The following is a 17,787-nucleotide window of genomic DNA, read 5'->3' as shown; positions in this document are numbered from 1 at the left end:
TTTCCCTACCACCGATGTCAAACTCACCGGTCTATAATTTCCAGGGTTATCCCTACTACCTTTTTTAAACAGCGGTGCGGGAATGTGGAACTGAGCCACGACAGATCAGCCATGATCTTATTGAATGGCGGGGCAGGCTCGAAGGGCTAGATGGCCTACTCCTGCTCCTATTTCTTATGTTCTGAGACCTCACCAGTGTCCAAAGAAGAGACAAAGATTTGCGCCAGAGGCCCAGCAATTTCATCTTTCACCTCCCTAAGCAGCCTGGGATAAATACCATCAGGCCCCGGAGCTTTATCCGTCCTTACGCTACCTAAAAGCCCTAGCACTTCCTCCCTCGTAATAGATATTTCCTGCAACTGATCCTGAACTCCCTCCAAGAGACCGCACGCTACCGAACCCCTCTCCTTCGTGAATACCGACGCAAAGTATTCATTCAGGAGCTCCCCCATTCCCTCCGACTCAATACATAACTCCCCACTTTTGTCCCTAAGAGGACCAATTTTCCCTCTAACTACTCTTTTGCTCCTAATATAGGAATAAAATGCCTTTGGATTTTCCTTAATCCTACCAGCCAAAGCCATTTCATGCCCTCTCTTTGCCCTTCTAATTCCCCTTTTTAGCTCCCTCCTACTCTCTCTATATTCCTCCAGCGCACTCTCCATACCCAGTTGTTTTGTCCTAACATACGCCTCCCTCTTCTTCCTGAACAAGTCTTCAATACCCCCTGTAATCCGCGGCTCCCTAATCCTACCTTTCCCATCCTTCCGCTTAACCGGAACATACCTCTCCTGCAACATTTTCATTTTGCCCTTAAAAGCCTCCCACTTGCCAACCGTGGACTTGCCAGCTAACAGTCCCTCCCAATCAGTGTCCTGCAGCTCCCTCCTAATCCGGCTATAGCTGGCCTTTCCCCAGTTCAGCACACTCCCGTTCGGCCGGCACTCGTCCCTATCCATTTTTATCCTAAAGTAGACGGACTTGTGGTCACTGTTAGCCACATGTTCGCCTACCTCTACCTCAACCACCTGCCCTGGCTCATTACCCAACACTAAATCCAGTATAGCCCCTCCCCTAGTCGGGCTAGTTACATACTGCTCTAGAGACCCTTCCAAAACACATTTTACGACTGTGAGAACAGTTCATAGAATCATAGAATTCCTACAGTGCAGAAGAAGGCCATTCAGCCCATCGAGTCTGCACCGACCACTATCTCACCCAGGCGTTATTCACGTAATCCCATATTTACACTGCTAGTCTTCCTGACACTAGGGTCAATTTAGCATGGCCACTTAACCTACCTGCACATCTTCGGACTGTGGGAGGAAACCGGAGCACCTGGAGGAAACCCACGCAGACATGAGGAGAATATGCAAACTCCTCCCAGACAGTGACCCAAGGCTGGAATTGAACCCGGGTCCCTGGCACTGTGAGGCTAAACACTGTGCCACCCCAGCTCCTTATCTAGTTTGTCCAGATCTCTTATGATTGGCAATACGTCAATCAAGGCTCCTCTCAACCTTCTTTCCCATCCCACTAAGGAAAACAGTCCTAACTTCTCCAATCTGTATTCATAACTGAAGCTCATACCAGGAACCATTCTGGTGAATCTTTTATGCACTCTCTCCAATGCTTTCACATTCTTCCTAAAGTGTGATGCTGAGAACAAGCTGCAATACTCTAGCTGAAGTTGAATTAGTGACTTGTTCAGTTCAACATAATCTCATTGCTCTTGTATGCTATGTCCCTGTTAATAAAATCCAGAAGTCTCTCGGATCTTATTCAACCGCTGCAATAACCAATTAAGTATCACTCAGAAGGTAATGTATTTTACACAACACTTTGCACTCCATGCGTATTGAAAGTGAAGGTTAATGGGTATGTGGTAGAAATGCTGTGCTTTCCACTCCAAAGCCATCTCCAATTCTTTAGGTCAAAGGTGCTGAAGGCTGTGAGAGTTGGGACTGGCCATAGAATTTCTCATTGCTTGGTTCTGAGATTGTTTGGCAGCCTTATTTCTCACTGTTATGATGCCCTTCCACAGCGTAAGATTGTGGGTACCCCAGCATCTGCAGTATTTGGCAATCTAAGAAATGGCCTTAACTCAGAACCAGAAGGCCCAGCCCATCAGCATGCTTTTGCACTTACTTTCAATGGAAGCAGGCTTGAGATCGCCTAATGAATTGCAAGGCCAAACACATCTATGATCTACTTATCACCCCTCTACCTCTGTCTAAATAAGTGCAATTCTACAAGGTCTGTTTTGTACTGTGACCTTTGTGAGGTAGGTAGGCTTCTCACATGACAAGACGCTAACTGGGATTTCCTGCTCTCCTTCCTGTTGGATGATTTTGGCAATGGGAATGGAAAATATCATGAGAAGGCCAAAGCCAGGTTGCACAACAACGTCAAACCAGAAAGCAGTTGTCCCATCTCCACACCGCACCCCCCCCCCGGGCAATGGCATTTCCCCATATTCAGGATTATTATAAATTAACATATAATTACCAACTCCATTAGCCCATTATCTTCCCCGCAATGTGAAAAAATCCATTCACCGTGGCTTGATGTCAGAACGATGTGAAGCACATCCAGTCTTGGAAGGCATGCACCTGGTGAACAGTATTCTTAAGAGAGCTTAGAGGTGAGTGCAGCTCTCAGGAAGGAGAGGGTTGTAATGGGGTGGTGCTGGAATAGTGCCAGCTTGATGCCAGGGTAGTACCTGGGTGAAGATTGTTCCCTGGTTTGTTAGCTGCACAGCGGAGATCATTAAAGTGTCTGATTTCAGGGTGGTGTAGGCAAGTAAGAGGCCACTTGGCAGCATTATGCTGTTGAACCCATGGCTTAATTTTTTTTTCTAAGTGCCACAATAGTCAGCTTCAACATTGCTTCCCCACCCGGCGTTGGCCTTTCTCCATGTTGGAGAATAGCCTGACCACTGTTTCAAATAAGATTCACCATATGATGTGTACCCTTTTCTCTTGGAAGCCCAGCCAACAACTATTGGTGGTTTTGTAATCCATCAGCTGTGGCAAAATGATTGATTAATTCTGTACCTTGTATATATTAACTTTTTATTCCAAATTGTTCCACTACAGATGTAATTTTCCCAAAAAAAGAAACTGGTGTGTCAGGGCACAGCTAGGAGACCCAAGCATCCCTTTCAAAGCAGCCTAAAGAGGCCCTGGCCGAGCTCAGAGTAATTAACCCTCAGTACTTTCAATCTAAACATACTTGTGTCACTTCTGGCTTCTGAGATTACCCACTTGCCATTGGGCCCCACACACACATTCAAGCACACCATGGACTGCAATACTTTCCTTTTTTCTTTGAGCAATTCTGGTATACACAAGTGGTTCAGATTGTTTCTTTCACTTCAATCTGGAATAAACTGTGAGATGCTCCAGGCCAAAGTGTAAATACGATCACGCTGACATACCATCTCTTGTCTGAGACCAAATGCTCTGTTTTCTTCTCTGTGTAATTATGGAGAGGAACAAAGGAGATACTTGATCTGTGTAGTCAAGTTCAAAAGATGTGCCCTTTATCTAGTTGTATTGAATATAGAGTGGAAAAACACTCGACAGTCTAGTGTACTGACAGCTTCTAAGTGTGACTTGTACAGCAGTTTCACTTGCATTGCAAATAGAACAGTGAGGGTACAACAAACTGCAATAAAGAGAAACCAGTTTTAAAAATTAAGCTGAAGTCTTCAAGCAAACTGAAGAATCCTATAAAGGGGGTGTGCATACATATGTCTACATTTAACTCTCTCAATCAGGACTTTGAGATAAACAGGTATTTATCTTTGTTTGGTTCTGGTAAGAGGCATGATCAGTTGAGGCAACCTGCCTTGAAAATGAAGATCAATCTCTTTTGGTTTAAACGCAGAGCCAGTATATAAAAGCAGAAATATTTTAAATCATTTTTTTTAAGCTGCTGGTGTTGATCGACTAATAATGAAATTCATTGCAACAGTGTTCATCTTTAATATAACAGTGTAGAGAAATTGTTATGACACACAAGTCGGGAGCTTTTGGAGTACAATAGACATCTTGTTTATGAAGACCTAAATCATTAGTACCCAATTCACTTCAACTCCATACTTTGTTTATCGATTTGCTTTATCTGAATTAAGTGCTGTGACAGAACCTTGGCAGCTGTTGATGATACTGCATTGCATTGCCAGTGCTGAGTAGTTGGGCTGAATAACCTGTTTGTGTTTTTCTTTATAATACCATTAAAAACTTGGCTGAGGGTAATGTTGTGCTGCAAAAGCCCTCCCCTTTGGAGTTTGGCGCCTCCTTGCCTGGACTCTCCCAACCCTAATAAAACAAAAACCACCCCTCCAGCCCTCACAACCCCACACACTCCCTATGCTGCATCCTTGCTAACCTATGCTAATGCATGCCCGCCTACCCAGCCCTATGGACCCTCCACGTGTCAATTCATGGCTCCCCCCCCCCCCCCCCCGCACCCTCCCACCAACCGTTGCCCTTAACCTCACCATGTCAACTCATGGTGAGTATCTTTTGACAGTTGCTGAACAGTTTGACATTTCTAATGTACATTATTTGTACATACAATCATAGTCATGTTTAATATTAGCAATCTCAAAGGCTTCCTTGCATCTCCCAATGGTGTCTCAAGACCCTATACAAAGGGGTGCCCTGGCTATCCAAAGAATCCTCCAAGTTCAGACTTCCTCCTACCTGGTCTCTTCTATGCGCTCCAGGATTCTCGCAGCTCTGTTCAAAAATCCCAGCTGACTGGAGGGAGCAATGATTTAAATGGCTAATTGTCTTCGCTAAATCGCGCGTGTGAAGATCTCGGCCCAACTCCAGTCCCACCTCGGAAGGTGGGAAATACCGGGTTCAGAAACTTAGAACTTGCATTATGCTGCTTTCACTCTTTTGTGATAGCAGATCAAATGGTAAAGAATCAAAATGGTTGCAAATGAATATTTGCATGTTGCCTATAAAGGGTTTCACTGGAATGAGTGGAAGATTTGGAATGGTGGCAGGAAAATACTTATTTTGGCCATTTTCCGTAATTCACCCATTTTGTATTTTTAGAAACCTTTACTGGTGTACTGGTGCTCCTACACTACCCCACTTCCTACAGTTAACACATGTCCCCATTTTCCAATTGTGGGGCCTTAAAGTTTGCTTCACTGATTTAGGTGTCTTTTTGGTGATGTTTCTGGGCCAATGCTTGTGCAGTTTCCTTAATGCTTCAGCTTTCTTCTATGTCCATCTTGCTCCTCTATGACCTGCTCAAAGAAAACACAAGTCAGCTGGATCACAGCAGAACAAACTTCTCCTCACAAACATTCCACAGTTATATACAATACAGACAATAGTTATATTGGCAAATGCAACAATTATTTTCAATGTCGTAAGATCCCATTCACAATAGTGAGGTAAAGAACCAGTTAGTCTGCTTTTGGTAAGAAGAATCGTGGCCAGAATACTAGCAGAACTTGATTGTTTTTATACTGTGTCATGGGATCTATCCAAAATTATGCTGTTATGCTGGACACACTTTTGTCAAATGGCTGCACAGGAGAGTATGGGCTTGCACACCTACTAGACCTTGCTTGTTAATTTTGCCAAGCAGACTTGCTGTAAGGGCCACTTGTGTCTCCAAAACAGCTCCAATCTAGGGCATGATAAATTTGGCAATAGGCTGCCTAAAACTCAGCTGTTATTAACATATAAATCTGTGAACGGAGAGCAACAGAGATGACTTTGAGAACGTGAGAATTTTAAGAACAGGAAAGGGCCTTTAGGTTTGCATCCTTCTCTCTATCATTGTTACAATATTTTTTGTGCTTTGGTATCTTAATATGGGATATATATCAGGAATGTCGTAGTAGTGCACATGTGTGCTTCTTTGTGTTATCCATTACTTCACACCTATCGTAGGATGTGGTGAAAATGACTACAGTGATATCTTTAAAAAAAAGGGTTTATATTTCATTTCTTTAATGTTTTTTGAGTTGACAGAATAAAAATGTACTTTTCCAATTTATGTCTACTACATTTTCTCCATTCTGTGGTTGCATTTCAATCCTATTTATATGTAGATTGGACCCCCAAGTATATTGGCAGTTCAACCTTCTGGCAGTAACTATAACAAGATTCTAGACTTCTGTATTCTCTGTTCCACTCTGTTATTTTATTTTGCTTTCATTATGTAGAGGATCTTAAACAACTTCTAGCTGCATCCTCCAGCAGGAGTAACATCACATTTGTCGCCAGGTCTACTTAGAATGTGGCATTGATGCATGCAGGGCAATGCAAAGGATGATCATGGTTTTCTGTCACATTTAATGCATGTAACAAAACAAGATGAACACTAATTTTAAGTCAAGCGATATTAATTTCAGTTTACTGGTATGTTTCATTTGCCTCACCCACTCCATTTGACAGCAACTTCCCCATCCTCAAATTCTCCTGAGTGACAACTTTTACCCTGAATTCCCTGTTAAATTTATTAATGACTACATCTACGACTGTAGCTTTGGATTCTCTGCATCTACCCCATCATCATTTTCAAGACCCCTCATTGGCTCTACTATCCCAACCACAGTTCAATTGATGTTTCTTTGCCCAAGTACAATTTAAAAACCAGCATTAGTTCTGCACCAGTTGTGCTAATGCCATCAATTGGTGATTGAGACATTTTGCACTAACAGCATGTCCAAGATACCATTCCTGGGTGTGCATATTGACCATTTTTTTCCCTTGGTTATCAGTTTGCACACGACAGATTGCACTTTTTTTTTGTCCACCCAAGGATCTCTCAGCCACCCGCAGAAAGCTAAGCTGCAGCTTCCCCTCTGTCAGTGAACAGAAAACCTGCTCTTTCCCCCTACTGAGCAACTTCCCACTATTGTCTTTATTAACCACCATTTTGACAATGCCCTCTCTATATCCTATCAGCTAGTATTTTAGTCATTCTCTTTCCAACCTTTCAGGCACTGCCTCTTGCCACCAAAGACCATGATGATCATTTTAGATCTCATGACCAGGATTTTGGCCTGCATACTTTTAAGTTTACTACTTCTTGTCACAAGTAGACTTACATTAACACTGCAACGAAGTTACTGTGAAAATTCACTAGTCGCTACACTCAAGCACCTATTCGGGTACACTGAGGGAGAACTTAGCTAGGCCGGTGCACCTAACCTGCACATCTTTTGGACTGTGGGAGGAAACTGGAGCACCCAGAGGAAACCCACACAAATGCATGGAGAACTTTTAGACTCCGCACAGTGACCCAAGTTGGGAATCGAACCCAGGTCCTTGGTACTATGAGGCAGCAGTGCTAACCATTGTGCCACAGTACTGCTCCCATTCCACTTTCTCCACCCAAAAAAAGCAGCATCTCATTCATTTGACCTTTCACATTTCCCATTAAGTGTCATGTCAATCCCTCCACTCCTTTATAATCCAGAAAACTAGGTAAAGAAGAATAAAATTGAGCCAATGTTTATAAGTTTCATTTACCAACATAAACATGCATTTCCAAACCTAGCCCCCACAGTTTGTCTGCTTCTGTTTATGCTCTTAAGTTAGATTTAGATTAATTTGGTTTAACAAACTAAAGAGGCAACCCCTAAAAGGGACACTGCATCAAGCTGCAAAGGAAACTTAAAACATTAAGTCACAGGGATCGATAAAACACCCTGGGCCTACTGGGCACTGAAGACGTTGTCAGTTCCCATGGACATTGCAGCCCAAACATAGCTGTGAGGCAGGCAGTTGGGCCATACAACCCCACCTCTTCTACTACACGCTGGCGAGTTAGGGCAGGCACAAGAGCAAATTCATGAGGAGATCCCTCCCGGACCCAATCAGCATCAGGTGCTAGGTGCTGCTCCTGGTTATTGGAACACAAGTGAATCCCCCCATTAATACTCACCGCCTGCATACAATTAATACACACAATGAGCACACCAAGAATCTGCAGGGGATGAACTGATATCTCCAGAATTAATCTTCCATCCACATTTGGATAATTTAATCTGCAGTCTATTTCTTTTGTTTTGTGAGTCATTTTTTTAATTGAATGTTTTAATCCTTTCCCCCGCATCCCCACCCCAGCAATAACTTAATCCTCTTTCCATTCTGCACAATCATCTTCTCAATTCTTACCTTGCCCTACACCCAAACAGGAGAATCATCTCTGACTCATTACCCTGCTCTTCCATTGATTATCAAAACAATAAATTTCCCCCATTTCTCCTCATCCAGCATTCTCCTCCTTCCCACCCCCATCCCTATTTCCTCCTTCCTCTCTCCCAAATCCTATCCTCTCTTCTCTATTCCACATCCAATATCTTGGCTCACTCCATCCCACCTTTTGCTACTTTTTGTCCCTTTCGATCATCTCTACCCGCTACCATCAATTGCTAATCCCCACCATCTACCCTTCCTTGGCCTGAAATACTACACTTGGTCTTGATTCCCCATGTGACTTGCAGAGTAGATTAATAAGCATACAATAAAGAGAACACCCTGGAAATCCCCAAATTTTTCTGTTCCCTGCATGCAACAGCTTTACAAATCTCCCAATGTAGCAGCACACTTGACCCTTTGTGCCTGTTACATTTTCCTTTGCAAAGTTTCTATGATATAGCATCTTCAAAAATTGTACCCGTAAGCTTATTTTAAAATCACCATCTTGTACTTTATGTGCATATTGTAGTGTGCCATGCCTGAGTTAGGCATTTTGGTCATTTTTGAGAGATAAAGTGTATTTGAGTGTCATGATACATTTTGACAGGATACAGCAAAACAGAGAAATTTTTTTCTTGTGAAAACTAATCCATCACTTCAATAAACATCAAATTACAGGAAACAATTCCATTTGTGGAAGGTCGATGAAAGGCGTTTTGCCAACCCTCTTGATCTCTGTAAACCATGATGATTTATTTTCCTTATTAATAGCTTCTCACTGCTCCTTTGATACAAATAGGCGAAAAATTTCAAAGTGTTAATTGGGTAGTTCCATGTATGGGAAACTCCTGAACTTTAACCTTTCTGGGTCATGGATAGCAACAAACAGTTCAAAGATTGACCTGCAAGGCAGAAACTCTGCAGCTTTGAAATTATGTTTTTTATATATCTGGTTTTACACTTTGGGGATACTGGAATGAGATTTGGAACCAGGTCCTTCATTATCTTTTTTTTATCAGCGTGGAACAATACTGTAAAGATTTTCTATCCTGAGTAGAACAATTTCTAAAACGACTGTACAAAAATACAGCAAATAGCTTGATGCCTATTTTCTTTGGTTGTGCTTTCACATTGTAAATCTCATTTGTACGGAATACACCAGTGATTTTAGATAAAGTACAACGTGTTCCCAACACACTCTGCTGAGTCTATATATAAACAATGAATTAATCAGGATTGTCCAAACAATACATTTCACAGAATTATTATGGTGCAGAAAGAGGTCATTTGGCCCATCATGGCTTCACCAGCTCTATGAATGAACAGTTCACTTTGTGCCATTCTCCCACCTCTGCCCTATAACCCTGCACATATCTCACTATCGTGTTTGCTTCTGTTTCCAATTGTTTTAAATGTGTCCTCTCATTTTCAATACTTTCAACAATGGGAACAGTTACCTCCTTTCTACACTGTCCAGATCCCATTAGATTTTGAACACCTCTATTAAATCTCTTCTCCACCTTCTTTTCACCGAGGAAAACAGTCCTAACTTCTCCAATTTTTCATCAGAACTGAAGTTCCTCATCCCTAGAACCACTCTCCTGAGTCATGTATTTGGTGAGAGAACTGAGCTGGGGCATGACTTTTTTTTGTTGCATCATATCTTAATCCTGCTGATTGTTGTTTCTCACGCTATTCACATTTTCTATTGCCAGTCTAATTGCTGTTGCTGTCTCTTATCTCCAGGCTGCATGTTAACTTTTCATGATATTGGATCTCATGATAATGAAACTGTACACGTGCATGTGTGTGCGTATGCGCACATCTAGGTGATGCCTCAGGAACTTTCTGTGGTGGGGCCTCAGAACCAGCAGTATGGTGTTTGTCAGTGATGGAGAGATGGAATATTTGTAAAGGGGTAGCAATCAAGTGGGCTGCTTTGTCCTGGATTTTGAGGAGGGAACTGAATGTATTATCTCCAAATTTGCAGATAATACAAAGTTGGGTGGGACGGTTACCTGTGAGGATGCACAGATGCTTCAGTGTGATTTGGACATGGCAGATGAAGTATAATGTGGATAACTGAGGTTATCCACTATCATAGCAATAATAGGAAGACATTATTACTTGAATAGGTGTAAATTGAGAGAGGTGCACACTCAATTAGACCATGGTGTCCTTGTGCATCAGTTGCTGAAAGAGAGCACGCAGGTACAGCAGGCAGTATAGAAGGCAAATGATATGCTGGCCTTCAATGTTTTATTGAGGATTTGAGTATAGGGATAGGGATATTTTGCTGCAGTTGTATAGGGGCATTGGTGAGGCCACATCGAGAATATTGTGTGCAACTTTGGTGTCCTTATCTTGCCGAAGAGGGAGTTGAGCGAAGATTTACCGGGCTGATTCCTGGGATGGCAGATCTGTCTTTTGAGGAGAGACTAACACAGTTAGAGTTATATTCACTGGAGTTTAGAAGAATGAGATGGGATCTCATAGAAACTTAAAATTTGAACAGAGTTAGACAGAGTAGATTCAGAAAGCATGTTCCCAATGGTGGAGGAGTCCAGAACTAGAAGTCATAGTTTGAGGATAAGGGGTAAACCTTTTAGAACTGAGATGAGGAGAAATTTCTTCACCAAGAGGAATTTACTACCACAGAATGTAGTTGAGGCCAAAACATTGTCTGATTTCAAGAAGAAATTGGATATAGCTTGAAGGGCTAAAGGGATCAAGCTATATAGGGGGGAGGACGGAATCAGGATATTGAATCCGATGTTCAGCCATGATCAAAATGAATGGTGGAGCAGGCTCAAAGGGCCAAATAGCCTACTTCTAGTTTCTATGATGTTTATTCCGCCAGTAACACCCACCCTGGACCAATCCTTTATGCCTTTCCTACTACCATCACCACTTCCTTCGCCTGTTTTCCATGACATCTTTGTCATTCAATCTCCCCTGCCCTCTAACCTTTCTCTGACCTTTTCCTTTGTTCCACCTGTCCCTCCATGTTTGTAATAGTATAAAACCCCTACCCCTCTTCATTTCAGAAGAACGATCATATCACACTCAATGTTCGCCCTGTTTTTCTCTACACAAGTTCTGCTAGACCTGCTGGTTTTTTTCAGTAAAAAGTCTGACAACACCAGGTTTAAGTCCAACCGATTTATTTGATAGTAAACGGTTGGACTTAAACTTGGTGTTGTCAGACTTTTTACTGTGTTTACCCCAGTCCAACGCCGGCATATCCACATCAGGCTTTTTTCAGCACATTCTGTTTTTATTTCAGATCTGCAGCATCCACTATATTTTTTTCTATTAAAGAAGTTTAAAGGTTGTTGCAAAAAGAACCCAGAGGTCATAGTTCCTCCAGGATAATTCTAAAGCATGGTGGACAATTTTGACAGAAGTCAAAAGATGTTACATACATTATTCCTTGCTGAGCTTCAGCTGGTAGAATTGCTGTCTGAACACTTTCTGCAAATATAGCCTCCTGCTGAGAACCCTGTCTGTCCCCTTTCTCCTCCCTCTTTCAGCAGTTTGTCCTATTCTGTGCAGCCTCCAAGTCATGCTGTATTCCAAGGGAAATGCCACATCTCGGAACCACGTGTTTGTGCAGAAGCTCTGAAGCTAACTAAAGCTCCTTCAGCACCTGCCACATCACTTCCTGTAAGCTTTTGAAATTGAAACAACAATAGAGAGCACCAAACACTGTGGTAACAGCTAGAAACAGCTAATTGTTCAGTAGTTGATGATTCCTTTAAATAGCACTGATGGGGGTGTCCTTCCTCCTGCTGATAAGCGCTCAGCAGTGCGAGGTTAAGAAGGGGCGCTGTCTGGAGCATTCAGCTTTAAAATGATATCGCTGATGTAAAATCGGTGTTGCTATCATGAGCTCCCATCTCTTCATCCTTCAAGTTGATCATTTGCATCAATTTGACATCTGGCATGATTTGTCCCACAAGGGTGTGTATGTTTGCTCATATACGTATGTATATATGTTTGGTGCTCTATTTTGAAAGCCTAAGGGTATTTGTAGCACCCAGAAAACTAATGCTAATGACCTGAATTTTGTGCCCAATGTTTTATTAAGGAATTTACCCAGTCACCTTTTTAAGAAGAAAATTGGCAAGATTTTTAAATACTTGAGATATAAAATGTTATTTTCTAATTTATGTTTGGTGAGGGCAGGAAGGTCATGTGTAGTTCTCGGTGTAGTTCTTTATTCTTTTTTCTAGAATTTTTCTCATTCCTTATAGGTATAAAGTACTTGTCACTTTTTCCTCTTTTTTAGAAAACCTTCTCAAAACCTTCTTGATCAAATTTTTGGTTATCTGACTATAATCTCTCCATGTGGCCTAGTGTCATTTTTTTTGTGACATGTCTGTGAATGTCCTTGGAATATTTTATGACATTAACGTTCTTCTGTAAATCTAAGTATTGTGCCATTGCATATTCTAACCTGTGTGTACGTATGCATGTTAAAGCTTGAAAGAGAGGGTATGAGAGAGCATTTTATTTGAGCAAGATTGCTTGATCCTCACTTTGACCCCTGCTCCTGCAGTTCTTGAACTCCTGAACTGCAGTCTGTCTGTTTTTATTAGCCTTGTCTGAAATTGGCTGAGAACAATGTTAACCTCAGCGATGTTTTGGGGAAAAAAAGACATTGTGGGTAGGAAGCAGCAAAGCCATGGGAGAATTAATTGTATCACTGTTGCTTTCGGTTAAACTCGCTGATTATAGACAAGGCTCTTAAGAAGAGTCAAACGGACTCAAAATGTTAACTGTTTCTCTCTCTGTCCATGATTGCTGCCAACACTTCAGTTTATGCAGCGTTTTTCTGCTTTCGTTTTGTATACAAGGTGGTTGAGCTGTTTGCTTTAATGACATAGCAGAACTTTTTACCCCAGGGAGATCTTAGATTTGAAGAAGAGTCGCACACTTGACTCGAAATATCAACTACTTCCCTTTCCACTGTTTCTGCCTGCCTTGTTGAGTTTATCCAACATTTTCTGTTTCATTTTAGTTTGATTTGATTTATTGTCACATACATTGGGATAAAATGAGAAGTATCGTTTCTTGCGCACTGTACAGACAAAGCATACTGTTCATAGAGTACATAGGGGAGAAGGAAAGGAGAGGCTGAAAAATATAGTGTTACAATATAGCTAGAGTGTAGAGAAAGATCAGCTTAATATATGATAGATCTATTTAAAAGTCTAATGGCAGTAGGGAAGAAGCTGTTCTTGAGTTGGTTGGTATGTGACCTCAGACTTCTGTATCTTTTTGCCGACAGAGTAAGGTGGAAGAGAGTATGCCTGGGATGTGTGGGCTCCTTGATTATGCCGGCTGCTTTTCTGAGGCAACAAGAAGTGTAGATTTGATTTGATACATATTATTGTCACATATATACGTAAACAGTGGAATATGTTGTTTCTTGTGCGCCATACAAAGTATACCGTTCAGACAAAAAAAGGAAAGGAGTGAATGCAGAATGTAATAATGAGAGCAAAAGATAGAATTAGAGGATATGGTATGTGCAGCTTGCAAGAAATCAATAGATGGGAGGCTGATTTATACTGTAGATTATGTAGAACGCTGAGCTGTCACAGCAGACCTGTTTCTTTTAAACAACAGGAGCAGGAGGAAAGGAAAGCTCAATTTTTAAAAAAAATAAGTGTATGTTACCTGCTTTGTATTATCAAGATCCCGACAGCTGTGGAGTTGAGTCTGCATGCCAGTGTTGAGTCCTGGGGTGTGTATATGTGAGGGCTCAGGCTGTGGCTTAACGCTACAGCATCAGATTGTGTGCATGTTGAGAGCTCAGGCTATTTGTGGGTTAACTTCCCAGTAGCAGAGTGTGTATATGTTGAGGGCACAGGGCTGTTTGTGGGTTAACTCCTCAGCAGCAGATTGTGTACATACTGGGGGCTCAGGGCTGTTTAAGGGTTAACTCCCCAGCAGCAAGCAGACCCTGACTCGTCCCTTCTGAACCCAGCTGAAAGGGCAGAGCGCGAGCTCCAGTCAGGTGACACCCCCCCCGAGCCAACAGCCAATGGAGTGCGTGGCCTGGGGCCCCGCCCCTCCGGCGGGTGGCGGGGGCTCGCGCGGCCCTCGCTTCACTCCGGACAAATTTCAACCGCCATCTGCCCGTGAGCCTGACCGGGGAGATCACCTCACACTGACAGAGCATGGGGGAAATAACGGCCGCCGCCACCGCCTAAGATGGGGAGCTCCCACCTTCGGAGCAAAGGATTACCTCTAGGTAAATTATTTCTTTTGTGGCTTTTTTCTCTTCTGATTAATTTTTGTGATTGTGTGTGAAGTGACTTCAAAATATGGGCGGGTTGTGGGGTGGGGTAACACGATTGTCAAATATGTTGTGCGCCGTGCACAAAGCAGTCATTCCAACTTCCTCCCCCTCGGATATAGATTTCTGCTGCTGTTGTGCTGCTATTGAAAGTGTTGTGCACTGAAGAGTTGTATAGATGGCCCTCCCCTGTCCTCCTCAAGCAGCCCTACATTAAGACATTTGGAGCACCAATGGCAGCGGCACTTTGTGTATGTGTACTTCATCATCCCGGTCGTTGTACGCCGCAGCTGTTTTATTCCCCCCCCGCCCCCTTCACTTTTTGACAGAGGGAGACTTTGTTCTTTGTTCATTTAATTCTGAAATGGCTGGACCTTTTTCTCTCTTTCCCCCTCCAAGTTGCTATTGAAATAAGTGAAACCTCATATCTCTCTCTTCCCCCCCCCCCCCCGCTCCCGCCAAGAAAAAAAAAGTCCCAGCAAAGTTTTTAATTGTTTTACTTTTGGAGATTTTTAAAAATGTTAAATGTGTTCCCTACCACATCCATCCTGTAGTTTGTGACAGTGAGTAGAAGAAACATCAACTTTCTGCATTAAAATCTTGTCTTCACTTCTGCAATTTCAGTATATGGGATTCTTGTAACTGCAAGCAGAATGGTCTTCAGTGAATCTTGCAAGCAAGGACAAGCCCAACACTCTTTTTCTAGTTTTACAAAATCTGATCTTTGGGCTGCGCATAACATCTGCAGAGGATTTTGTTTTTGCTTGCTTTGGAAATATTAGTTCAGCCGTCAACATTTTGTATTTGGCTATTTCAGTTGCTTCTTTTGTTTGAGGCCGTAGGAGCTCTGGCTGATGGTGACTTTTTTCCCCTCACAAGAAAGAATCCTGCCCTACCTTAATAGGAAAATATGAAGCATTGAATCAATTGTGTGAAAGATGAAAGGGAATTCTGTATGTCTAATTATTTCCTTTTAAATAGCTTATTTAATAAAAATAGAACTGTACCCAAGTGTAAACCTGATTAATTGGCATTGCTTTTTAGCTGTGATATTTTTCATCAACTGCAAACTCTTTCCAATAAGGATATTAATATTTAATTAATGTTACTATGCTTGGCATTTCCTATCTTGTTCCTTGAGTTGGCCTTCAATTGTTGTAGCAGCAAACAAAATCACTGTCCCTTTGTCACCCAGTTGGTTCTTTCAGTGTTTTAAAATAGTTTTTTTAGTTGAATTTAAAACCCACTCAAGCTGTGAATCCTGCTGACATGCTACAGTTGCATTTTCCTCCATGTGGCTTCATAGGAATATTTGTGAGGCTTAATTTGGCACATTGCAATAATATGAAGACCAACACAGCTTTGGAATATTCTGAATATTGCAAATGAATTTTTTGTGTAGATGTGCTTATGGATATCTAAATAGGTCTGATGCTGCTCCTTTAGTGGAAGAAAAGGACTGAGAAAAATATACACCAATAGTGACTTGATATCATAATTTAAAAAAATATCATTAATGGGATGTGGGTGTTGCTGGCTGGGTCATCATTTATTGACTTTGAACTGAGTGGCTTGCTCGGCTATTTCATTGAACCATAGAATCCCTGCGGTGCAGTAGGAGGCCTTTAGGCCCCATTGAGTCTACACCGACTCTCTGACAGAGTATCTCATCAGGCCCGCCCCCACCACTCCATGCATTTACCCACCTAACTGACACATCTTGGGACTCTAGGGGGTAACTTATCATGGCTAATCAATCTAACCTGCACATCTTTTTGACTGGGAGGAAGCCCTTGCAGTCATGGGGAGAGCGTGAAACTCCGCACACACCCAAAACCAGAATCGAACTGGCTTTTGAGTCCGTGGCACTTGAAAGCAGCAGTGCTAACCACTGTGCAACTATACGGTGCAGAAGGCATTTAAGAATCAACCACATTGTTGTGCCTCTGGAGTCACATGTAGGCCAGATCAGATAAGGATGACAGATTTCCTAAGTGGACATTAGGGGCCTAATTTTTATTCTCCTGCCTATGATCCAAATTGTTTGAAGCTTCCACATATCCTAATCGTGACAAATGGGAGAGCAATGAATAGTGTCATTAATTTAATGAATATATCCCAAGATTTGTAAACTGTTGCAAACTTAAACATTTAAGTTTATATTTTAAGAATTTTAAATTTTCTCACTTAATTTGCACTATAGTGCAGCATCATTGCAATAGTGCTGAATGGATTGTATTCTCTAAATCTTTACTTGTTTGAAATTTCCAAGTGTGATGCTGATGCAAATATTCTTTTAGGCAGCCAAGAAAATGCAAACACTGACAATGCGTAGTGTGTAAAAGAAAAGTGCCCTGTTGTCAAGAAGTCATATGAATACTATCCTCTGCTGACTTAAAATTGTGTGCTGAATGGTGTAAGCTGGCTTTCAGTTATACACTTCAGTTTACCCCTCACCTGTATTGTATAGCAGCTTATTCTGGTTGGAGAAAAACCTATTTTTTTTGTACTGTCACCAAAAATAAGCTTCAAACTTAGATCCAAATGGTATGTTTATACATTTTTAATTTTTTTAAATTAATTTCCTGCTGGTTGAGTTTTTACCTAAAAGACAAAAAAGTTGAAAGCTCAGATGGATTGTTCTCAACTTGCCTCAGCAGGGAATGCAGGGTTCTTTTGCCAGCCAGGTTCCTGCACAGAACTTAGAGAGATGTTTCCCCTCGATGTTTAGAGTAAGGTTAATGGTGTTCATCACAAGCAATTGAGAATTTTTTTTGGCTGAAACTACCATAAACAAACTCCTTCCCCTATATATGGAGAAAGGGCATTCCAGCCTGTAAAGTAGGACATGAGGCTATTCTTTTCACTCACCACTTCTGTTGTCTGATCATCAGCATTTGCCACTGCAAACTGTTATAGAGTCATTGAAGTTCACAGCATGGAAACAGACTCTTTGGCCCAACTTGTCTATGCAGCCCAATTCTTATGATTAAGCTAGTCCCAACTGTCTGCGTTTGGCCCATATCCCTTTATACTTATCTTACCCATGTAACCGTCTAAATGCTTTTTAAAATACAAAATTATACCTGCCTCTACTACTGCTTCTGGTAGCTTGTTCTGGGCACTCCTCATCCTCTGTGGGGGGGAAAAGAAATTGCCCTTCTGGACCCTTTTGTATTTCTCCCCTTAAACTTATGCCCTCTAGTTTTAGATCCTCCTCCCTTTTGGGAAGCAATAGTTGACAATTCACCTTATTAATGCCCCTCATTATTTTAAAGAACTCTAAGATCACCC

The 17,787-nt window shown here is 41.8% G+C and overlaps 1 protein-coding gene across 8 annotated transcripts in view; it reads left to right on the top strand.

The window, feature by feature from the left end:
- Window positions 1–17,787, top strand: part of ctbp1 (C-terminal binding protein 1) — a 324,438-nt gene that overhangs the window by 228,419 nt on the left and 78,232 nt on the right. For 2 of the 8 annotated variants that reach the window (XM_080200017.1, XM_080199929.1), the window contains exon 1: window positions 14,267–14,448. The exons of the other annotated variants lie outside the window; for them this stretch is intronic. In XM_080200017.1, coding sequence (XP_080056143.1) covers window positions 14,409–14,448 — 40 coding nt within the window. In that variant the 5' untranslated portion in view covers window positions 14,267–14,408. Of the gene's footprint in view, window positions 1–14,266; window positions 14,449–17,787 lie in introns of those variants that run through there. 8 annotated transcript variants of the gene reach the window in all.

Source organism: Carcharhinus amblyrhynchos, chromosome 1 (genome assembly GCF_965287045.1).
Source record: "Carcharhinus amblyrhynchos chromosome 1, sCarAmb.v2.hapA, whole genome shotgun sequence".
NCBI lineage: Eukaryota > Metazoa > Chordata > Chondrichthyes > Carcharhiniformes > Carcharhinidae > Carcharhinus > Carcharhinus amblyrhynchos.
The sequence above is the reverse complement of the archived record's forward strand: the minus strand, read 5'-3'. Positions and strand labels throughout refer to the sequence as shown.